Here is a 25,256-nt window from a genome sequence, read left to right as displayed (position 1 = left end):
ATTGATTTTATATTAATCACAAATGATTTTATTTCCAGGGTGAAGAAGACGAAGATATGTCCAAGAACTTTAACTGATCATAGTCCAGTCTGGATTGAATTTGAACAGGAGAGGGGAGAAAGGAGGTCTTGGAGGTTGAATGAAAACTTATTTAGATATGAAGAAAATGTAAAGGAGCTTAAAAAACAAATGAGAGAATTTTTTGTTATTAATATGAATAAGGGTACTCCTATGGAAATGGTCTGGGATGCTAGTAAGGCTTATATGAGAGGTATCTTAATACATATGAATAATAAATATAGACTAAAACAACAGAAGAAGCGTAAAGAGATAGAGGAAGAAATAAAAAAGAAAGAACAATTACTTATATCTAATCCAGGAGATAAGAAAGTAAAAGAAACAATAAACATACTACGAGGGCAATTCAATATGTTAATGGCTGATCAGGTGGCAACTAGTTTACAATATGCTAAACATAATACATTTTGTAATTCCAATAAACCAGGTAGGTGGTTGGCCTACATGTTGAGGAAAAAACAGAAAGCACGAGTCATTAGTAAGATAGAATATAGAGGTAAGGAAGTTTACCAACAGAATGTGATTAAAAAGGCTTTTTTGGAATTTTACACAAAGCTATATGCTAGTGACTCAATACAAGATATAGATATAGATAGATATTTAAAGGAAGGGAATATTTTGGAACTAATGTTGGAACAGAAGGAAGGATTGAATCAACCAATAACTTCTGAGGAGATTGTTGCGGCAATTAAGCAGTTAAAAATAGGGAAAGCTCCAGGAACAGATGGACTAACAGCTGTTTATTATAAGAACTTACAGCTTGAAATGGTAGAGCCGCTTAGAACTCTATTTTGTAAAATTCAATCGGGGGAGGAGTTCCACCCTCTTGGAGAACAGCTTTTGTTTCATTGATTCCGAAGGAAGATCAAAACTGTATCAAACCTGAAAATTTTAGGCCAATTTCACTTTTGAACACGGATTACAAAATTTTTGCTAAGATACTATCGAATAGACTAATGCCAGTTATGCAACAAGTTATTCACAATGACCAATCAGGCTTTATAAAAGGGAGACAGATGAAATATAATGTTAGGCAAATTATTGGAATATTTGGAGAAAAATAATCAGGTCCCTGCAGCGTTTATATTTGTGGATGCAGAGAAAGCATTCGATCGATTGAACTGGCAATTTTTGTTTAAAATAATAGAAAAAATGCACTTTGGGGAGCATTTCATACATTCAATTAGAGCAATATATCAGAAACAAACAGCACAAATAATAATTAATGGAGGTTTAACAGATGTGTTTAAAATTGAGAAAGGTACGAGGCAGGGTTGTCCTTTGTCGCCATTGTTGTTTATTTTAACTTTAGAAGTTTTGTTGAATAAGCTACGTGATTCTGACAAAATAAAAGGAATTGTAATTAGACAGCAGGATTATAGATTAAGAGCGTTTGCAGACGACCTGGTTCTTACTTTATCTCAACCCATAGAAGCGGCTCCCTATATGTTGGATATAGTAGCTGAATATGGTAAAGTATCTGGATTCAAAGTAAATCTACACAAGACAAAGATGATAACTAAAAATTTATCTATAACTCAAAGAGAAGAGTTAGGGAGGATAACGGGGTTTGAAGTAGTTAAAAAGGTTAAGTATCTAGGAGTATATATTGCAGCCTCAAATACGAAATTATATAAAAATAATTATGAAATTCTTTGGCAAAAAGTACAGAAAGAAATGGAAAAATGGAAAAAGTTACAACTTTCACTACTGGGAAGGATAGCAGCAATAAAAATGAATGTATTACCTAGATTTTTATTTTTGTTTCAAATGATACCAGTGTTTAAAAAAGATGGAAATCTGAGAGAATGGCAGAAAGGAGTTAATACTTTTATTTGGGCTGGGAAGAAACCAAGAGTGAAACTGAAAATTATACAGGATATACGTGAGAGAGGAGGTCTTAAAATGCCTAATTTAAGATTGTATTATGAAGCAGCAGCTTTATCACAAATTAGTGACTGGTTTAACTTAACTGAGGAAAGAATGTTAAACATAGAAGGTTATGATTTGTTATATGGATGGCATGCTTATTTGTTGTATGAAAAAAAAGTGGATAAAGTGTTTAAGGGTCATATACTCAGAAATGCATTGTTGAGGGTTTGGAAAAAGTACCAATATAAGCTGAACTATAAGATACCTATATGGGCAAACCCCAGACATGTAATAGAAAATATAAGTACAGAGCAAAAAATAGAGGTGATTACCTATAAAGAGCTTCTTCTTTTGGAAAAGGGCAAGTTGCAACTGAAATCTCTAGATGAATTAAAAGAAGAAGGGATAATTTATACTCGGTTTCAGTATGGTCAGCTCCAAGCTAGATGGAGGGAGGATCAAAAAATTGGGGTTATGCAAAACGAGGAAAATTTGGTGAAACAGATTAGAGATCAAAGTCAGATGCATATTAAAAGGTTGTATAATGCATTACTGGAAATAGACTCAGAAACTGAATTGGTTAAGGATTGTATGATAAAATGGGCACAAAACTTTCAGGAATCAGTGATGATGGAAACGTGGGAAAAGATTTGGGTCAGAAATGTTAAATTTACGCAAGCACAAAATTTGAGAGAGAATTTTTATAAAATGTTTTATAGATGGCACTTAGATCCTAAGAAATTATCATGTATGTACTCGAATTTGCAAGCTAAATGTTGGAGATGTGAATGTAATGACACAACCTATTATCATATATGGTGGACTTGTAAGAAAGTCAAGGCATTTTGGATAAAAATTTGGTGGGTGATGCAGAACATTTTGAAAAGAAGGTTGAAATTTACTCCTCAATTGTTTCTATTGGGTATAATTACGGACTGTACAGTTTCAGAGACTAAATTGATTTTGAACTTAATATCAGCAGCTAGGCTGCTGGTAGCGCAATATTGGAAGAAGGACTCTTTACCTACTATTGAAGAGTGGATATTGAAAGTAACAAACCTAGCAGAAATGGCGAAAATCTCGGCGTACTTGAAGGACCACACGCAAGAAAGATACGTATCGGAATGGAGAAGATGGATTGATTATATTCAAAATAAGTATCAGACAAGAAAATATCAAATAGCTTATGAATGAATGTTAGTATTAGAAGTATTTGGTTATCTGTAGTGGAGTTAAGGTTTCAGTGGGGGAGGTAGTATTTTGAGGATAAGTAGATTAATCTAGTTTATGTTTGATTAAATGAAATACCTTGTATTTTGCTCTGGGAAGTCGGGGGGGAGGGTGGGATGAAGGGGGGAAAGGGTGGGGGGAACAGGGGGAAATTTTTTTTTGTATTTTCTTTTTGTAAAACTTTTCAATAAAAAAAAACAAAAAAACCCAAAATGGGCAGCGTGGAGACTCCTGGGAGGGGTGGGGCGGGGGGTGGGGTGGGGTCAGCCAGTCCTTGGATCAACCGGTTTGGCGAACCAGATTAAAATTAACATATGGTTTTCCCGAACCAACCCGAACTGGCTGAATCCCACCCCTGGTCATATACATTTGTCATATACATTTGTCCAATAAATAATTGAACAAACGTGAGTTGTGAGTGCTTCAACAATGGAATTTTTAAAGAAAAGATTGGACAAACATTTGTATGAAATGGTATGGGGTTTCCTGCTTGAGAGGGAGTTGGACTAAAAGATCTCCCTTCCCAACTCTGTTGTTCTGTTAATTAACAAATATATTTTAAAAAATGTGCTGCCAAATTCCTGCTGCTATGTTTTACATGCGAATACTGCAAATTTAGCCATAATATGTGTTATTTTAAGGTTATCTTAAGGTTAAATGCAGGAAGAAATGCTATGGATACATTTTTTAGGAAAGTCTTAAATACGAGTTCCAGTAGAAAATTTCTGAAAAGCCTGCAATATCGTAAGATCCACCTGCATAGATAAATCTGCCTTTGAGGAACACTAGTGATAAAAATTACACTGCAGCAGTGAAAAGGCTCTTTGATATTTAAAGGTCATTAACTGGTCTAAATACCTTGCTGGCTTGAAAGTATATCTGTAATTTCCTAATAGTACCCTTATTGAATTGATTATTTATTTTGGTTTCATCTGATTTGAAATTAATAAAGTATAAACTACAGCAATACTATATTTATTTATTTATTTATTTTTCATATTTGTATACCGCCCTACTCCCGAAGGACTCAGGGCGGTGAACAGCCATAATAAATACAAATACATATAGAAGTTAAAAACTATTAAGAAACAGATTAAGTAATTTAGGCTCAAAGATTAAAAAACATCCAAATTTATCTAAAGAGGTTTAAAACCCAATTTAAAAGACAGTTTAAAAGCCAATTAAAAAGGGAGAGTTAGACCAGACCAGCTTGTTGGAATAGAAATGTTTTCAGGGCTCGGCGGAAAATGCGTAAGTCTTGGATGTTTCGTAACTCTGGGGGAAGCCCGTTCCAGATGGTAGGTGCCCCCACAGAAAAGGCTCTCCCCCTGGGGGCCGTCAGTCGACATTGTTTGGCCGACGGCACCCTGAGGAGTCCCTCTCTATGGGAGCGAACTGGTCGGTGAGAGGCTATTGGTGGCAGGAGGCAGTCTCGTAAGTTTTGAGATCCTGAAGGCTTCTAATATTGAATCTGGGGTCAAGAAGGTGGGAAAATGGAATACTATGATAAAAAAAAAATACTATATTAAGAGATGTGATCTTATTTTGGCCCCCTCATACCACTTCCCATCACAGCATCACATACATTGATATAGTCATTGCAGATTGATTTGGATTCCAACAACGCAACCAGAACGAACGCTGTTAAAGATTCCTCTGGTTCAGCACCTTGAATTCCTCCCTAGAAGAAAACAGGGGGGATGGGTGAGAGAGACAAATAATAATAATAATAATAAAACAAAAACAATGCTAATGAATAAATACTTCCCTGTAATACATAGCAACAATATGGAGTAGAAAAGAATTAAGGTTTTTTTGTATGTCTTGGCTGCCACCTAGTGGTCATCCATATTTGTCCCTCTTGAAGATGCAGTGTTGAAGAGTTGGAGTTTGAGGAAACCATTTAACTTTCGGTAGCCATATGGGAACTATAACCTATCCTAAGAACATTATGTGAGAAGAGAAAATAAAAACAAGGGGCAGCACACTCTGGGAATTGAATTTTCTGCTACACTGTCTATAAAAGAACAAGAAATTAGTTCTTTTAATGTGTTTTTTTTAATTATTTGCTTCAAGTGGGGCATGGCCTAGACCAGGGGTGTCAAACTCAAGGTCCGGGGGCCAGATCTGGCCCATGGGGTGCTTAGATCTGGCCCACGTGGCCACCCTGGGAACAGCAAAGGACTGGCCCACAGTGCCTCTGCCAATGAAAATGGAGCTCACAAGGGCTCCCTTTTCATTGGCAAAGGGTTTCAGGACGCCGTCATAGCTGAAAATGGAGCTCGCGGGCCTGTTTTCGCTGGCAGAGCACTCAGGCCACGACAAGCCCCCCCCAACACGAATGATGTCAAACTGGCCACGCCCACCCTGGCCATACACCCCAGCTCCCCAAGGTCAAACACAACCCTGATGCGGCCCTCAATGAAATTGAGTTTGACACCCCTGGCCTAGACAATTTCAAGGCTTCATATTCTGAGCCTCACCCATGCAGCTCAACATGCCCTATATTGCCTCTGCGCAACCTATGTTTGGAAATGGGAAGGGGATCACGGGTCTGCCACCCAAAAATGCTTTCCTTTGAAATCAGGGGTGTGCAGAGGCAAAAAAAGTGCATCGCGTTTCAGATGGCAGATCTGGCCAGGAGGAAAGAGAAGGTGAGTCTGCTGAGAAGTAGACAAGGACGCATAGCTCTGCAATGTGCAATGGGAAGAAAAGCATTTTCAGGCAGCAGCGCTACAATCCTGCAGAGAGGGCTCGCAATCTGGGAGTCCTTCTGGATATGCAGCTGTCCTTAAAGGAACATCTGACGGCTGTAACCAGGGGGACCTTTTGTCAGGTTCGCCTGATTCGCCAGTTGCGGCCCTTTCTTGATCGGGATTCCCTGTGCACAGTCACTCACGCCCTCGTCACCTCTCGCCTTGACTATTGCAACGCTCTCTACATGGGGCTCCCCTTGAGGAGCACCCGGAGGCTCCAGCTGGTCCAGAACGCAGCAGCGCGGGTAGTGACGGGAGCAGCATGGCGCTCCCATGTAACACCGCTCCTGCGCGAGCTGCACTGGCTCCCAGTTGTCTTCCGGGTGCGCTTCAAGGTGTTGGTTATCACCTTTAAAGCGCTCCATGGCATAGGGCCTAGCTATCTTCGAAACCGCCTGCTGCTACCAACGACCTCCCATCGACCTGTGCGCTCCCACAGAGAGGGCCTCCTCGGGGTGCCATCAGCCAGACAATGTAGGCTGGTGACCCCCAGGGGGAGAGCCTTCTCTGTGGGGGCACCTACCCTCTGGAATCAGCTCCCCCCAGAGATAAGGAGAATCCAAGACCTCAGTGCCTTCCGTCGCGCCCTTAAAACCCATTTATTTAAACAAGCCGGGCTGGCTTAAGATGAAATTTTTAACTGTTTTTTAAATGTTTTAAACGTTTTTAATTGGTAAATGAGTTTTAATTGGGCCAAATTTATATATCTTTTAATTGTTTTTAATATTTGTTCTGCATGTTTTTTAATCTGGCTGTACACCGCCCTGAGTCCTCAGGGAGAAGGGCGGTATAGAAATCCAATAATAAAATAAATAAATAAATAAAATAAATCCCCTCCCTGAATCAAAAATGATTCACGGTTCCCTGCTGCACATTGCAGGGGAACTGGCTGCCGCCTGAAACGTGGCTCTGAGAATTGCATTGGGAAATCCGGCCAACGGGCAGCGGTGGCTGGAAAGGAAGAACATTTCACTTTAGGGGCTCCTGTTCAGCTTGGCTCAGCTTCTGGGCACGGAGAGAGATTAGGCGGTGGCAGCGGCGGCTCCTCACATTGCTGGGGAGTGAAGTCATCGCGACCATTGTCTGCCCTGAGCTGCCCACTGGGCGGCCAGAGGGGTGACCAGCCGTGAATCGTGGGGCCCGCCTTGTTCCCTGAAGCTTGTTCATATTTCATTGTAGAGATATGAATAATAATATTTACCCTCATGTCCTGTCTGAATTCCTGTACAGCTCTTGACTGCCCAATAGGAAGGAAGGAAGGGAGGAAACCATACCTGCATTGTTCCAGTAATTACAGGGGCATTTTCTTTGAACACTCCATCTGGTTGTTGCCTGTTCAGAATCAGCCACCTCACACCTCCACAAATGATTTCATGGCTAATGTCTTCTACAACTTTGGTAGCCATGGCAAAGACTTTTACAACATATGCTGTTAGCCTGTAAAGAGTGTAATGCATTAACCAACCATTTCAATGAAGATCTTAATACAAATAGTTGCTTGATTGATTTTGTAAGCCAAATATGGCTAGGTTGCTGCTAGCTAGGAGGGAGAGGGGAAGAGTGAAAGGGGAAGTCCAGAGTCACCACAATATTAAATTATGGCACAATATGAGTAGAAGCTGTGCATGAGTCTAGGCTGGGCAATGTTATTGTTATGATGGGAAATAATCAAGATTAAAATTGGTCATCCTCATTTCTTCTTCAACCCTGAAAGGAAAAGAAATTCAACTAACCAAGGACTCAAGGCCATATCAAGAGAAATAGGGTATTGAATCAGTTTAAGAGGAATCACAATGTTGTTATATCACAACAGTGCACAGGAGCAAGAGCTTTGGAAGAAATGCAGGTAAGAGTTAAGAGAATGAGAAGTCCTTAATTCAGTTCTTATGTCAGGTCCACCCGTGTCCTACCATTCGGTTGGAAGCGGGATTGGGGGGTTGGGGTGGGGCTTGCTGGCATTTTTGCATGCTTTTGCTTTTGCTATAACTGCTTGAGAATTAGAGGGGGGGGTTGCCTTTGGAATCGGAGTGGACTTCCTCCCAGCTAGTTCCAGCCAGGTTTCAAGGCCATCATGCCCTGAGAGTGAACCTCTCTGCCTAGCACCTCAATATTCTCAAAACAATCTTGTGGCATCATGTTGGCTGCAGTGGACTGGTCAAGGGGACTGGGTTTGGGGAAACAGAAGAATAGCTTTGTGCTTTATGTGGGAGTTTTCAGATTCCGCCTGACTTTACTGCAGCCACATTCTCTCAGCAAAAATTGTTTTGATTCAACTTAATGGATTCAAGAGTCTTATTCCTGAGGGACCAGCTGGGGCAGGTCCTTACATTAGGCAGAATCTGCAGAGTTGGTCAATCCAGAGAGGCACACTGCTCTATCGTGGGGACTGTGCACACAATATCAGCAACCAGGAGGGAGAAACATCATTCAGACCTCCCCCTGAACCTGGACCTCTCCAAGTGGACAGAGGAGGTCAGGAGCCTGGGAGACTCATCCAGACTCAGGTGATCCATTGGAGTAGGGAAGAAGGAAGACTGGGAAGGAAAACCCAAAGGGGTGAACATTGCTCAAGGTAGCCGAGATAGACGGCAATGAGAAATGCAATCATAGCTGGAAGAGCTTGAAGTGGAGGAAGGCAGAGAACCCGATCATGCCGACTTAATGATGAATCAAGCCATATGGTTCATGATGAATGCCTTCCAAAACCTGAAGACATGTGAGGCACACACCATGGCTGCTACCAGTGAGGCCCAACAGACCCAAGAGGAGGAAGATGGGGGATGAGCATCAACAATAGAAACCACGGTGGCCAGATGAAAGCAAAGCCCTGGAAAGCCCCATCTCTTGGCATGATGTTTGATAGAGGCTCCCAGCAGTTGGGATTCTTCCTGGCCCATGTTCTGACAGGGCAGGAGATGCCTACTGAGGGTGCCAAGGTGAGAAGCATTACCCTGGCACTGGAAGGGGCTGCAGTTCACTGGATGGTGACACTCCACAACATAAATGGACAAGAGTTAAGAAACTTCTATCACTTTATGACAGCATTTCATTGGCAGTTCAAAGACCCCCTAGCTGACTGCAAGGCGAGGGACTGTATCAAAACCATGCATCAAGGCCGCAAAGTGGTGGTGGAGTACACTGAGAAATTCCATGACTTAATATGCCTGGCCTCTCTTGAACAGCCCTCTCTCAACAGAGTGGGAGGGATACGACATCATCTATCTCCAGTCTACAACACAGTCCCTTCAACAGTTCCAAGAAGGCTCCATCCCCATTTGCACTACTCAGGTGACCCTGATGGCACAGATAAACCTCCAGGTGTTGTTTTTGACTTCCGGTTTCAACCCCCGGCGACATGGTGCTGAGAGAGTGACCGCTACTCTCAGTGCCACTAGTCACTGTGTTTTGGGGACCCTTTTCGGGCGCGGAGCCTGGAGAGCCTCGCGGACGTTAGAGAGAGCCAGGGGAGCGATAAAGCGAATTGCAAACGCTTATCGCAAGACTGGGCGACTCTGTCAAACCAACACGTGTGAGTCGGCCATTCAATGGCGGATCTGAGGCTGCGGTAGCCAGCAACAAAACGGAGGCAAGGAAGATCGGAGGCGGCAGTGTCAGCAGTGTCGAAATTGGATTAATATATCTTTCCCTGCATATGTGAAGTTGTCATCGGAAGAAGGTGCCGGCAGAGTCGGGCATGAAGGGCTCAGAGCGGTAAGGAGCAGCGACTGGAATTGGAGAATGGATTGAAAAGCTATAGAGCCCGACAAGCCGGCAGGGAGAATTAAGATTGATCAAATTACTTGCGCAAAGGAGATCGGTTGGCATAGCAAGTAATACATAATAAGAATTCAGATTCCAAAAATAAAAAAAGGACCTCGCTTTTGTTGTTTAAAACCATAGAACTATCGGAGTGAAATCGGACGGAGACTGGTTTGTATCAAAGAACAGGAAGTGCAGCCATTACAAAGACCTCACAGGGCGATAATTGAAGAGGCTGACTCACAGACAATCTAGCAGTGGAAAATACCAGAGAGTGCCGATTTTGACCTACGGACATAGAAAAAAAGGGAGTTTTGGAAAATATTGGAGATTGAGCAATAAAAAACTTTACATATTTTAAAAGGGGACAAAAGGGAAAAAAAGGAGATCGTCTGATTCATATAGGAATTTCGATATTTTTGGATACTTTTTGATAATTATACTGTCTAACACTTTTGATAATTGATATACTTATATTAACTGTCAACTTGCAAAATAATTAATTTTTGACATCTTTCTATGTACAGCATACATATCTATATAGTTTTCTATACTTATATATAACAGTATTTATTTCTATTTATAGTATTTATAATAGTATATATTTATATAGTATATAGCATTTATAGTATTATCAGTATTTACATATATTAACTCACGCATATATATCTATATTTATATAATATTTATAGTTTGAAACTAGTTTAAAGAAATAAGTTGGACATAGAGAATAAGTAAGTGTGATTTACTCTGGTAGCAGTGTTCCATTTCATGTCATTTACGTTATCAGGAGAGGCTAGATAAATATTGTGTTTTGGGAGAATCATATTCAAATTAATATTAGAAAATAGAGAATAATAGACAAGAAGAGGTGGCAATTAATGAATGATAATTTGGAGAAATATTGAGAAAATAATTAGAGAACAAAAAATAGTCCTGAAAGAAATGACAAGCCTGTCATCAACGATTCTGAAAACAGGGAAGAAGATACTTTCCAATGCCACTATAACTATGACCTCCCCAGCAACCTAGAAATCAACGGAAGAGTTGTCTAAAATGGAAAAATCCACAGCAACACCGACCATGCAAACTTTGCAATCAACTTTGACTTTAATTCAAGAAATCATGATGATCATGCAAGAAAAAATGTCCAATAATCATGCTGAATTAAAAATAGACATTCAAATACTGGCTCAGAAGATGAGCGAGATCCAAGTCTCGATACATAACAATGAACAGAGGATACTGAAGGCGGAATCCAGAATAGAGCAAAACGAGAAGAAATTAGACACGGTGGACCAGAAGCTTATGATGCAAAATAGGGAGTTAGAGGATTCAATAATCCAACTGGAAATGGATAGGGCTTCCTTTTATTTACGTTTCCAGAATATTGTAGAAGACAAAGAGGAGGACCTGGGACAGATAATGACAGAACTAATCGCAGAAGTACTTCAACAGGACAAGCTAGAGATAATTAAAGAATTGGATGATGTCTATAGAGTACAGACAAATTATGCAAGGAGGAACAGGCTTCCTAGGGAAGTACATGTGAGATTTGCAAGGAAAAAAGTGAAAGACATCCTGTACAATATGGCAAGAGAAGAACCAATTACATACAGAGGAAAAGAAGTGATAGTTCTAAAATAGGTCCCAAGAAGAGTGAGGGAAGTAAGAAAGGACTACAGATTCTTAGCTGTACAGCTAAATAAAAGGAATATATTATTCAGATGGCTGCTGCCAGAAGGGATGTTAATCACCTGGCAGGGGAGAAAAATAAAAATTGATAGTTTGAGTACAGCACAAGATTTCCTCGACCAATTGGGCACAAAATGTAGGTGAACCAATAATGATGGAAACATGGGAAAAGATATGGGTTAGAAATGTAAGATTTACACAAGCACAAAGTTTAAGGGAGAATTTTTACAAAATGTTTTATAGATGGCATTTAGACCCAAAAAAACTGGCTTGTATGTATCCGAATTTACAACCCAAGTGTTGGCGATGTGAGTGTGAAGATGCTACATATTTCCATATATGGTGGACATGCAAAAAGATTAAGGCTTTTTGGATAAAAATATGGTGGATTATTCAAAATATTTTGAAGAAAAAAATTAAATTTACACCACAGTTTTTTCTGTTGAGAATAGTTACGGATTGTACTGTAATAGAGACTAAGCTGGTTTTGAACTTAATAACGGCTGCCAGGTTACTGGTGGCACAGTACTGGAAGAAGGAAGATCCACCTACTATTGAGGAATGGACATTAAAAGTTGTGCATTTGGCGGAAATGGCAAAAATTTCATCATACCTTAAAGACCATTCAAATGAGAGATATATATCGGAATGGACAAAATGGATTGATTACATACAGAAGAAGTATCCGAATAAGAAGATTCATATAGCTTATGAATGAAATAATATTAAGTAGTTTATGTTTGTTTTTTCTGAGTTATAAGGAGTTAAGAACCTAGGGAGAACATGAAATGTAATAATTTGTTAGCACATTTTAGTTCTTGGTTTGTGAATGCTATACCCTGTGCTCGTTCTGGGAAGTCTAGGGAGGGGGGTGGGGGGAGGGAGGAGAAGGGAGGGTGGGAAGGGGAGGGGGGTTGAGGGGGGAAGGGGGGGTGAAAATGTTTGTACTTTTCATAAAACTTTTCAATAAAAAAAAAAGATTTCCTCGACCAACTGAAAGGAACGGAGGAAGAACAAAGTAGTAAAGAAGAATTAAAGGCAGCGGCATTAGAAGAGGAAACCCCACACCAACGGAAAACTAAGGAAGGGCCCTTGGAGGAGAAGAGGACAGAAGAAAAGGAAGACAAAAAGGCCAAAGGGAAAAAAACAAGACCACAAAGAGCCATACGAGTAAATAGAAACTAAAACCGGACGAAGAAAGCAGGAATGAATGACTGGAAACTAATATCAGTAAATGTAAATGGACTAAATGATTATAAAAAGAGAAAACTAACACTTACAAAATTAGTGAAACAAAACGTAGATATAATTTGCCTACAGGAGGTGCACATAAAAAAAGAAGAGGGCAAATGTTTAGAGTACAAAAAATTTGGAAAACGTTTACCTCATTAGCAGAGAAAAAAAAGAGGGGGGTGGCAATTTACCTCAAAAAAGGAATTGAAGCAGAGCAAAAATATAATGACACAAAGGGAAAAACTCTAATGATTGAGCTCAAGAGAGGGAATTCCAAAATACTATTAGTAGGTCTATATGTTCCAAATAAAAATCAGGGGGAATACTTCAAAAAACTTCATGAGGAACTAGGAAAAATGGAATATAATGAAATTTGCATAATAGGCGATTTTAATGGAATAGTAGACCCGGATAAGGATTATAAAAGTAATAAAAGTAATAAAAACAAAAGGGCAAAATTACCAAGAACATTTTTTGACTTAGTGGAAGAATTAAATTTAATTGATATATGGCGGACCCTACACCCAAATAATAGACAGTATACATTTTATTCTAATCCTCAAAAGTCATGGTCTAGAATCGATATGGCATGGGTCAGCAGGAATCTTGGATTAGAAATAGGAACGACAGAAATCAGCCCAAATATATTGGCAGACCACAACCCCTTAGAAGTAAAGTGGAAGAGCGCACAGAGGAAGAAACAACAGAGATGGAGGTTTAATGTGAAATTGTTGAGAGATAAAGAATATGTAGACAAAATTAAAGAAGAATTAAAGTTCTTCTTCAGAGAAAATGAAAATCAAGAAACTCCTCGTGCAATAGTATGGGATGCAATGAAGGCCTATCTGAGAGGGGTTGTGATATCATATAGTGCATATAAAAATAAAGAAAGAAGAAAGGTCTTGGATGATCATATAAATCACTTAGGAGAAGCGGAAAGGAAACTCCAAGAAAACCTGGGAGATAAAATAACAAAAGAAAGTTGGCTGATGTGGAAGCACAAACTGAATATCATAGAGCAAGAAGACCTGGCACAAAAAATAAAAAGAACAAAACAATACTATTTTGAGAATGCCAACAAGTCGGGTAGATGGCTGGTTTATAAATTAAAAAAGGAAAATGAAAAAAGGACAATTCATATATTAGAAGACTCTAAGGGTAATTTGTTAAACAAAGAAGAAGATAAATTAGAGATAGTAGGGAATACTATGAAGCTCTTTATAAAGAAGAGGAGATCCCAGAAGAAAAAATAGAGAAATATTTGGCAAGTGAAGAGCTTCCATGGATAACAGAGGAAGAAAGGGAAATGCTCAATGGAAAGATAACGGTTGAAGAATTAAAAACAGCGCTCTCCAAACTCAAAAACAACAAATCGCCAGGCCTGGACTGATTCCCAGGAGAAATATATAAAAATCTAGAAGAAATATTACAACCAAAATTAGTGGTAATCTACAATGAGGCATTGATGGGCTCTAAAATCCCAGATTCGTGGAGGGAAGCCCATGTCACAGTACTGCCAAAAGAGGATGCTGATTTAAAACAAATTCAAAACTATAGACCAATTTCTCTCTAACTCCGACTATAAATTATTCATGAGTATAATGGCGGAAAGAACAAAAAAAATATTGAACACTTGGATACATAAGGATCAAAATGGATTTCTCCCAGGGAGGCAGATTAGGGATAATCTGAGAATTGTGTTGGACATTCTAGAATATTATAAAGAACACCCAGGAAAGCAGATGGCCTTAGTCTTTGTAGATGCCCAGAAGGCATTTGACAATTTAAATTGGAATTTCATGATTAAACAAATTAAGATAATGGGATTTGGAGCAAATTTTGAAAAGATGATAAAAACTATTTATGACAATCAAAGGGCGAGCATCTTATTAAATGGAGACAGGACCAAAACATTCCAGATCAGGAAGGGGGTATGACAAGGTTGCCCCCTATCACCTCTATTATTTATTTTGGCCTTAGAAGTTCTGCTACGAAAAATCAGGAATAATGGGGAAATTAAAGGGTTAACAATTAGGAAAGAGGTATATAAAATGCAAGCATTCGCAGATGATGTGGCCTTGATTTTGGAAAACCCATTAGAATCCGGACAAAAAATTCTAGAGGAGTTGGATAAATACGAAGAAGTAGCAGGATTCAAATTGAATAAAACCAAAACCAAAATACTAACTAAGAATGTGACCGAGGTACAGAAGAAAGAGATAGAAGAAAAATTGGGATTACAGGTTGTTAAAAAAAAATAAAGTATCTAGGAATCTGGATAACTTCAAGGTGTTCATCTCTAAAGGAAGACAACTATACCCCCTTAACTAAGAAAATAAAACAAGATTTGGATAGATGGAAGAAAATACAACTGTCACTCCTAGGCAAAATAGTCTCGATTAAGATGAACATCCTCCCAAAACTATTGTATTTGTATCAAATGATACCTGTAAATCTGGATAAGAAATTTTTTTTAGAGCTTAACAAAAACATTAGGAAATTTATATGGGGTGGGAAAAGACCAAGGATCTCATTTAAAATCTTACAAGGAAAAAGGGATTTAGGAGGATTTGGACTCCTGGATTTGGAAAGATATTACAGGGCAGCCAAGCTAGTATGGATAAGGGAGTGGGCCACTCTGGAAAATGAAAGGATCCTAATGTTGGAAGGCCACGACTTACAGAAAGGGTGGCACGCATATTTATGGGACACAGAGAAGAAAAAGAAAACATACTTTCATAGGCATAAAATTAGAGACACTTTAATACAAACATGGACCACAATTAAACAGCGATATTATAAAAAAGTCCCAAAGTGGCTCTCCACGATGGAGGCCCTGATTTATCCTAACAGATGGGGAATGAAGAAAATGTGTAGATACAAAGACATACTAGATGAAGGAGGAAACCTTAAGTCTAACGATGCCTTGAGAGATCAAGGTATCAATTTAGATTGGTGGACTTATTTACAAATAAAGTCTAGATACCAGAAAGACAAGGAAGAATGCGGCTTAGAACTAGGATCTAGTGGATTCGATAAGGTTTTGATGGGAACAGGAAAAAAGATTTTGGCCAAACTATATAACTACCTATTAGATGAAGATAGAACAGAGGACACAATCAAAAACCAAATGGGGGCAAGGGAGAAGAACATTGGACGCAGTATAAATTTTAACGAGTGGGAAGAGGCATGGAATAGGAATTATAAACTGACCAGAGCAGTGATTTATAAGGAAAACCAGTATAAAATGTTACACAGGTGGCATCTAGTCCCTGCTAGGCTAGCAAAGATGTATCCAAATATTCACCCAAACTGTTGGAAATGTGGTCATGGACAGGGCACCTTCTTTCACATGTGGTGGACATGCCCTGATGCGAAAAGGTATTGGAGCAAGGTTTGGAGATGGTTACAAGAAATAATTGGAGAAGATATTGAATTGACACCTGAAATATTTCTCCTGGGAATAATAAAGAGGAATTATGGAAAGAAAAAGATTTATTTAATTATACATATCACCACAGCTGCTAGACTGGCATACGCACAATACTGGAAAGAGAAAGATCTGCCAACAGAAGAACATATAATTAGGAAAATACTGGAGTGCGCAGAGATGAGCAAACTAACACATGAAATAAATGAGGATGAAAATTCAGATTACTATACTGTTTGGGGAAGGTGGTATGAATGGATGAACGATAAAATAAAAGAAGGAGAAAAAGATGTGCCTAATAAAAGGAATAAGTAGCTTAAGAAATACCAGGTACATATCTTGTATATATGTATATATGTATAAAACACTGCACTTCCGATGTAAATAGAAATGATATTTAATGTATTTTCACAAACTTAATAAAATATTTAAAAAAAAACACCTCCAGGGGGCCTCAACAACTCTCTAAAAGAATGCAAATGTCCAGCTGTCTGCAAAGAGTATAAATCCTTCCATTCCCCACCATCCAGCCAGAGCTGAAGAAACTTCTTGGATGAGAAGTGAAACATCTTCAAAGAAAAAACAGAAAGTCCAGTTGCCTCTTGAAAAAGCCTTGGGACCCTAAAGCAGAACTAGTCAAACCTCTGCTCCCATCCAGAAAACTGGCTGCTTAAGTCATCACCGGGGCACAAGCAAAAGAAAAACAACAAATTGGCAATGAGGTTACAGCCACATTTAAAGTCGCTCTGAAGGACGACAAATGGTTTTGAAATCATGGGAATTTTTGCTCAGTCCAGGATGGACTAGCTTGGGTGGGGGCCAAGGTTGATGGTTTTGGGGAACCTTGATGTGCCAAGGTTGATGGTTTTGAAGAAAAACCATGACTCCAAAGCCACTAGACATTTTGACTTTATAAAGACTTTACATTTAATCAAGTGACAGCTTTGGTGTCCGTCTCTGAAAAAGGACATCGAAAGCTATGTGGCAGGTTGTCCTGTCTGCACCTCTGCCAAGCAATGGCAAGGGAAAACCTCAGACTCCTCTAACCAGTGGCAGAGCCTTCAGTACACTGGAGAAAATCTCCATGGATTTTATTGTGGAACTTCCAGAAAGCTCTGGAAATGCAGCTATATGGATGATAACTGATTCATTTTCTAAGCAAGTGCATTTTGTCCCCTGTCAGAAGATTCTGCATGGGGGCTGGCCAAACTATTCTCGCACCATGTCTACAGTCTACATGGAGCACCCCAACATATAATCTCAGATAGAGGGATGCAATTCACCTCTAAATGTTGGAGGGTTTTTCTTAACCTGCTTGGGACTGACCAGGGGCTTAGCTCAAGTCACCACTCCCAAACTAATGGAAGGTGTTAACATATCAAATCAGTATGGGAGCAGTATCTCAGGTGTTATATCAATTATATAACACCTGAGTTCAATTATATAGGGCCCGGTGGCTCAGCAGACTAATAGCATTGTGATTAACACCAGCTGTCTGCAATTACTGTAAGTTCGAATCTCACCAGGCTCAAGGTTGACTCAGCCTTCCATCCTTTCTAAGATAGGTAAATTGAGGACCCAGTTTGTTGGGGGCAATAAGCTGACTTTGTATAAATACACAAAAGTATGAAGGCTATTGCTTAATGCATTGTAAGCCGCTCTGAGTCTCCGGAGAAGGGCGGCATATAAATCAAATTAAAAAAAAAAATTATCAGCAAGATAACTGGACTGATCTGTTGCCTTTTGCTGAAGTGGCATATAATAATTCCATACATAGTAGCATGGTATTCACTCCTTTTAGAATGGCTACAGGTCAGGACTTCAAACCAATGCCTGAATTGCCCCTCAATTACCCCCCAGTTGCATTGTTGAAAGAGTGGGTCTCCCAACTGCGAAATAAGTGACCAGTGGTGAGGAAGGCTTTGGCAGAAATGAGGCTTATAAGAAGCAAGCCAACAAGAAGCGTGAAGAACCCATTTAAGATTGGTGACTGAGTTTACCTTTCTACTCACTTCCCATAGTATCTACAGCTATCAAAGAAACTATGACCCAAATTTGTGGGGCCCTTCCCAATCAATTGCATTATTAACCAGTAACTGTAGAACTAGACTTACCCAAGTCTCTTTGAGAGGTTCACCCCGTTTCACTGCACCTTATTGAAACCTGAAATCACTTCTCCCCTTAGACCTAGACTTCCACCAACCCCGGAACCATTAATGACAGAAGGGAAGCAGAATTTTGAAATTTGGGGAATTTTAGATTCCTGTAAGCATAGGGGAACCCTTCTGTACTTAGTGGCCTGGAAACATTTCCCAATAGCTCAGAATGAGTGGGTTGACCATCACTATATTAAAGCCCCTAAACTCATCAAACACTTCCATAATCAGTATCCTGACAAATCCAAATGACATTTCCCCTGTTTTATGCTTCCTCTCTCCCTGTTTGTTTTGTTTTGTTCTCCAGGACTAATGCCGCTGTTCAGGGAAGCAGCATATCAGGTCCACCATTGTGTCCTGTCATTCTGTTGGAAGGGAGAGGAGGCTTGCTGGCATTTTTGCATGCTTTTGCTTTTGCTATAACTGCTTGGAAATTAGGGAGGGGGATTGTCTTCAGAGATGAAGCAGACTCCCTCCAGCTGGTTCCAGCCAGGTTTCAAGGCCACCTAAGTCTGGAGAGGACTCGTTTATATTTGCCTGCAGGGCAGACAAAGCCTCACCTTCCCCAGATGTTGCTGTCTACTGTTGGGAAAGAGAAGAAGGGCCTTCTCCAATAATCCCCACTCCTACAACCTCCAGATAAGCAGAAGATTGGGCTGGGGGGCCAGAGCCCCTGGGCATCAGCCCAACAAACAGTTGACAAAGACAGAGCCAGAAAGGGGTCTTGGGAGGACAGTGCCCATTGGCTTCCATTGACTTCTTGGCAAGCAGCTGCCAGGCAGAAGGAAAAAGATTGGGGGAGTGATTTATGGGGAATAGGAAAAGCCAGGACGTTCTTTGAGATTGTGGGAAGGGGGAGAATTCAAATCTGCAGCTGCATTAAAAACTCTGCGGACGTGGGCAGAAAGGGGGGGGGGATTTGACACTTCTCCACAGAGGAGATTTGCTTCTTCCCACCCTCCCCTCTTCCAACTTGGCACTGCCACTGCTTCTTGCCCCTCCTCAAATTCTGGCAGCCAAGTGTGGAGCCAGCGCTGTTTCTCCCCAGACACTGCATCCTGGAAGGGAGAGAACTGCAAGGCTTCCCTCCAATGTGGGGAGATCCACTACTCCCAAGAATAACTTCCCTGCTGCCTTCCAGCTCCACCTCTGCTACCCAGACTGGCCTGGCTGGCTGGCTGCTTCCCACAAGCGAGCTCTGCATTGGCTTAAGCCCCATGGCAGCCTGCCCGCCAGGCGCTTCTCCCCCGGCAGATCCTGGGACAGGCTGCTTGCCCTGCTTGCCCTCCTTTCCTCCCCTGCCACTCTCCTCAGGTGGGGCATCCACAGCCTTTTGGAGTCAGAGTCCTGACTCAGCCGGGGGGGGGAGCGCAGAACTGGGCAACCCCTGCACCCCAGCCAATGAGCAGCTGAGGGGCCAACGAGCTGCACCTGCCCAGTGGAAGCACCTGGCCAGATTGGAGGTGAGGTGGGGGACAGTCCCTTGCCAGGGCAGCCCTGCGGGCCAGATGTAAGCACATCATGGGCCGGATTCAGCCTGCGGGCCTTAAGTTTGACACAGTAGATCCCCACTGAAGTAGGATAATTATCTATTCAGAGAGCCACTTTGCAGTAGTGGTGAAGGTCTTGGCCTAGAGAGCAGGAGATTGTGTGTTTGAGGCCTCCCTTAGGCATGAAAACCAGCTGGGTGACTTTGGGCTACTCACTCTCTCTCAGCCCAATTTACCTCATGGGGCTGCTGTTGTGGGGGAAAATAAATGGCAGGAGTATTAAGTTTGTTCGCTGCCTTGAGCTGACCAAAGGAAAAAAAAATCTAGTAATAGTAACAGCAACAACAACTCAATCTCAGGGAATCAATGTTTCAAGTGCTTTCGCTATCTTGAAGCAGGACATTCTGATTCTTATTTTAAGGAAAAAAACAATACAACTCATTGATACTAAATGCTAGACATGAGAAGACAAGGGTGACATATATAGGCAAGCCACTATTAGAAAAGAGTATTTTGTCAAGGACTGAAGCACGGCCTGGGAAGAAGCTACTAGAAAGAAGGGAATGGTAGGCAGAAATGAGGAATTGAAGAAAGCAAAAAATAAAGAGACTCAGATGCACCAGCAGAAGTTAGAAAATGAAAATATATGAACATTTATAGAGGAAGTTAGAGGAAAGCCTTTCCATGATCTGAAAGTAATGGCTATATTTTTGTCCATACCAAGTACTAGATGCACGATCTGTAAATGCTGCATAGGAATGGTCTGCTTTCTTGTACACCATCTGCTGGGCGTAACCTGAAAAGGGACAAGATAGAAAGAGCTGTGAAATTTAGCTCCAGCCATACAAAATCACACTTGCATCCAAAACAGTTTTACACTCTTCTTTCTTTGCTATGTGTCTCATTGGAGCTGCTTTTCCTTTGCACAATTGTTTTGATTTGTGTTCTGGTCTCAGTGTAAAACCATCCCACTCTGCCATTGAGATTCTGAAAGCAAGCAACCTTAACAACAACAACAAAAGGAGCTGATGAATAGAACATACATTACTCTCCTCTACAACTGAGAAACAGACATTTGATATCAGAACAATACTTCCAAACTTACCACAAAAGAGATTAAAATGTATTTCTTTTAATAGAATATTATGATAATGAGTCCATATTTAAATATTGCTCAGCAGTTACTATGACCACCTCCACCTCTCCAGGCTAAAGAAGGGATATCCTTAGCTAAGCTAGCAGAAACCTACCTTGTGAAAGAAAACAACAACAGTAACAACAAAAAACCCGCCATACATTTAAGAACACTTGGCTTCTTGACTTCTGTGAGTCTTACATTTGTTCATTTTAGGAATGAATGAATCTCACATTTCCATCCCCTGAAGAAAACAAGTCTGGAGACAATTTATCTTACCAGTCATGATCTGTTTGACAGCTTCAGGCCTGCGTTTTATGCCGAGAGCCTCCCACTGCTCTGTTGTGTCCAGGTAGTAGGTGGCAATGACCGGTGCAGTCATGCGGATCATATTTTGCTCCCCACAGCCAGAAGGAGTGATAATGAGATGGCTGAGTTTACTTCCATCAATTGAGCTTTCAATAATCTGAGCCACACGATCACCTAAATGTGAAAAAATTGCCAGGCATGTTAGAAGCTGGGTAGTTTGTGATCTTTCTTTAAGCTTCAATATCTTTAGGGCAAATGATTAATCTAATCTTGCTTCCAACTCCACTACCCTTCCTTTAGAGCTTGAGGCAAGTAGACTAATTAGAAGGTTTATTAACTAATTTATTTAATTTGGTTTCAAGATTCTATGATTCCTTAGCAATTCTGAATGCCTTACACCACCCAGTTAAAAAGAAGAAACAATATATATAGAAAAAGACCTAGCTGACCAGAAGATTAACTCAATACCAGTAGAAAACCAATACCAGTAGAAGACCACACTTTTGCAGGAGCTCCATGAGAAAAAAAAATTAAATGATTTTTAAAATGTCACTAGGATTGGACCTGCATGAATCTAGGAGGATCATTCCCGAGGGCAGGCACTGAGCACAGAAGGAAGGCTCCATAGGTCCCTCACTGTTTAAACAATAGGACCTGGAGAACACCCACTTGGTCTAATCTCACCAGATGGCAGAAGTAATAAGGTTAAATGACAGAAGTGGGACAGATCCATTGTACCTGTGAATCCAATGAGGAAGGCTCTGATCTACACTTCATCGATTCATGAATGGAAGGACAGGGAGATATTGTGCCAATGACTCGTAGCAAGAATTGGGCTTGTGACTATTTTATTTTCTCTGTTCAACAGATGTAGGAGCCTGGATTTCAAATAACTGGATTTCAAATAACAAGATTACCTTGGATGGTAATCTTGGTTTCAATGTCTGTGTCAGGCACCTTGTCATCTAATTTTTTGGCTTTAACCACTTGTCGCTGTGTTCCACCTGAAAAATTAAAAACAAAATGAGGAAAATTCCAAGAAAAGAAAAATGCTAGTTACCTCCACATTAGGTTCCTCTTCTGCATTGTTTCTAATAATCAGTTGTAACTGGAATTCAACACAATTATCTTAATAGGCACTTAACAGGAAGGAATATAATTGTCTGTAAACACATAACATTTCCAAAGTAAAATAACTTTTATTTAAACTGTCATGGTAAAAAGATCCTCTCCTTTCCCTGGAAACAATAAAGCATATGGGTGAAAGGACTTTGCCATCTGCAGGACTTAGTAAAAGGTATAACGGGAATTAATGAGTAAGAATTAGAATTACTCACCGAGTCCTTTTGCACGTGGGTCCAGTTCAATAATAGTCACAATATCTTTCCGTATCCCTTCAGGCTGTTACCGAAAAAGACACCAGAACAATCTCTTATGGGAGCCTCATTGCAAATAAAAATATCATGCATGATAGCAACAAGTACTTCATAAGAACACTTACAAAATACAAAGACTCTCCTGTAGCATCTCTTAGAAGTGTACTAAAATATTCAGTAATCAAATTGATGTTTGAGTGCACAATAGGAAAAGGATAAAATAACTACATGAAAGAACTCCCCAAGCAGGGAGCTCTGCCTCCATTCTGCCATTTTCAAAGCAACCAAATTTTGATATGGGAAGATTCCAAAAGTTTTCAAAGACAATCAGAAACATTTTAGCCACAGTGGTAGACTTGTTATTTAGTGCTCTTACAAGTAAAATGTTTGAGACCAAAAAGCCTGTGTTGCAATGGGAGAAGGTAAAAGATGCATTCATTAATAAAATTATGGTAAATAGTTTTTATCTGCAGCGATCACTTTCTCTCCAAGAGCCATAATGTAACCCCACTTGTTACTTACTACAACTTTCAGTTTCTTCCTCACACCATCATGCAGCCCCTTTACCCGGACACTTGCTTTGACCTCAATATCATGCAATCCTTGCTGTAATGGGACTATCACAAATGGTACTGCCCTGGAGGACAGGGGTTTAATCGGGAACTCCTGTCGGTAACTTTGTCTTTCTGTGGAAGCACTGCAGAAGGCTGGGTTGTGTAACAGTTCCACCCGCACCTAGTGGAGATGAAAAAAAGCAGATGAGCCACAAGGCAGCTTTGGCAATAAGAATCATTTAAAATTAAGACTTCCGGTGGCACCGCAGGCGCTGGCAGATGTTCCTTTTGGATCGTCAGCCCCGCGATCTCCTTAAAACCACTAAGACAGAGCAAATCAGCTGTCTAGCGGTTTGGAAACCTTCCCCTCGGGAGAAGAGAGGAAGGCGAGCAGCCGGATGAAGGTAGAGCTCCCCAAAAGCCCTAGGAACAATTCTGGGGCTTGAAGGGTGAGAGCTCCCTGGTAGCCCGACAGAGCTCCGGATCTGGGACTTTTCTGCTTCAAGCAGAACAAGACGCCGCGACCACCTCTGCAATCAACATTCAGCTTCAAATTAATCTCAAAGCAGGCAGAACAAAAACAGGAGTCCTAGTAACTGCAAGTACTGAACTTTAACTCTGTATCTATATTTCTTCCTTCTAAGATCATCATAAAGGAAAGGAAAAATGGCGCCTGAATTGTAACAGGGTGTGGGAAAAAGTGAAAGTTATAATGAAAGTGATTGTTAACATCGTTAGCGCTTTTAAGGCTGTTCAAGATTATTGGATTCTATATTAAAGAAAGAAAGATTAAAAGTGGAAAGATTACAGTTTGGACTTTAAATAAACTACAATACTTACAAAAGATTTAAAAACAATTGGATTTATTGATTTGGTTGCTGCAAGAAGTATAAATTGAAAGTTAAAAATGGCTTCTAAGCAAATAAAATCTGGCTTTAAAAGTGCTGGAGGATCGCCAGCACAACCATCAAAACTACAATCTTTGTCTACTTCAAACCCACAAATATTGACTTTGGAAGCTCTACAAGAGTCTTTACAGGAGGTTTTTAAGCAGCAAACCTCTGTTTTAGAGGGGAAAATTAAGGGAGTCTTTGATGAGATGGCTGAAATTAAGGAGGTTATCCAAACACGGAATAAGGAAATAAGAGAAGATATAGTAATGGTATTTCAGGGTCTGGCAAAACACACTGAATTGTTGGATGAAAGAGTAGAAGAAATTAATCAGTCTAATGTGAATTTGGAAAATAAAATGGATGAAGTTCAGACCAAGATGGATAGGGCAGACGATGAAGTGGTGATGTTACAATATAGAGCGATGGAATTTGCCCTGAGAGTAAGAGGTCTGAGAGAGCACAATCGAGAGAATTTGAGAGATCTTTGCAGAGGCCTTTGCAAAGATAACTGGAGAGCAACAAGCAGATCTTTCATTGCAAATTGACAAAATATATCGTGTTAATTTGCCAGACAGAACCAATTGCCAAGAGGTATTGTGATTTATTTTACATCAAGGAGGATCCGAAATGAAATTTTACAAGCCTTCTATAAAAATAAACTTCAATTGGCAGGACAAGAGGTTTTAGTACTGAAAGAAATCCCCCCAAAAATGTTGAGAACCAGAAAGGAGTTTGCTTTTTTGGTGGATGAACTTAGAAATCGACAGATACAGTTTAGATGGGATGTTCCAGCTGGACTGGTGGTGAATTACTTGGGAGAAAGGCATTGCCTTAACACAATTTGGAAGGCAAAAGATTTTTATACTAATGTATTAAAGGCTGGATGCCCATCATCCCCGGAAATGAGGAGAAGAAAAGAAGAGCTGGCAATACAGGGACAGAAGAAAAGTAAACAGCCACAAGTTGAAGGAGAGATTTCGCTTATTGAAGAAGATTTATTGCAACTTTTTGGTACTGTTCAACCTTTGGAAGTAGCAGAAAAAAGAGAAGAACCAAAAGATCAAAGACAGACCCCGAGCTGCAGCTAAACGAAGAGAACAAGATTTAAAGATACAGCAAACCCAAATGAAAGTTCAAGAAGCTACAAAAATAGAAGCAGTGGGAGGAGCAAGACCAAAGAGAAAGGTGCAGGAGGATCTCCAGCTGGCACTCCAGAAGCTTCAAGGTGCCAAGAATGGCAACTAAACTTTTGACCTGGAATGTTAATGGTTTAAATTCACCGCAAAAGAG

The 25,256-nt window shown here is 40.3% G+C and overlaps 1 protein-coding gene across 1 annotated transcript in view; it reads right to left on the bottom strand.

The window, feature by feature from the left end:
* Positions 1-25,256, bottom strand: part of LOC132708866 (ophiophagus venom factor) — a 120,420-nt gene that overhangs the window by 38,979 nt on the left and 56,185 nt on the right. Inside the window, exons 21-27 of the mRNA XM_034434447.3 lie at positions 23,042-23,254; positions 22,481-22,544; positions 22,061-22,147; positions 21,114-21,317; positions 20,420-20,495; positions 7,211-7,373; positions 4,766-4,861 (exon numbers count right to left, since the gene is read on the bottom strand). Coding sequence (XP_034290338.2) covers positions 4,766-4,861; positions 7,211-7,373; positions 20,420-20,495; positions 21,114-21,317; positions 22,061-22,147; positions 22,481-22,544; positions 23,042-23,254 — 903 coding nt within the window. The remainder of the gene's footprint in view (positions 1-4,765; positions 4,862-7,210; positions 7,374-20,419; positions 20,496-21,113; positions 21,318-22,060; positions 22,148-22,480; positions 22,545-23,041; positions 23,255-25,256) is intronic.

The sequence above is a fragment of the Pantherophis guttatus genome, chromosome 2, assembly GCF_059756535.1.
Source record: "Pantherophis guttatus breed Tessera chromosome 2, ASM5975653v1, whole genome shotgun sequence".
NCBI classification, from domain to species: Eukaryota; Metazoa; Chordata; class Lepidosauria; order Squamata; family Colubridae; genus Pantherophis; species Pantherophis guttatus.
This window is presented reverse-complemented; position numbering and strand designations above follow the sequence as displayed.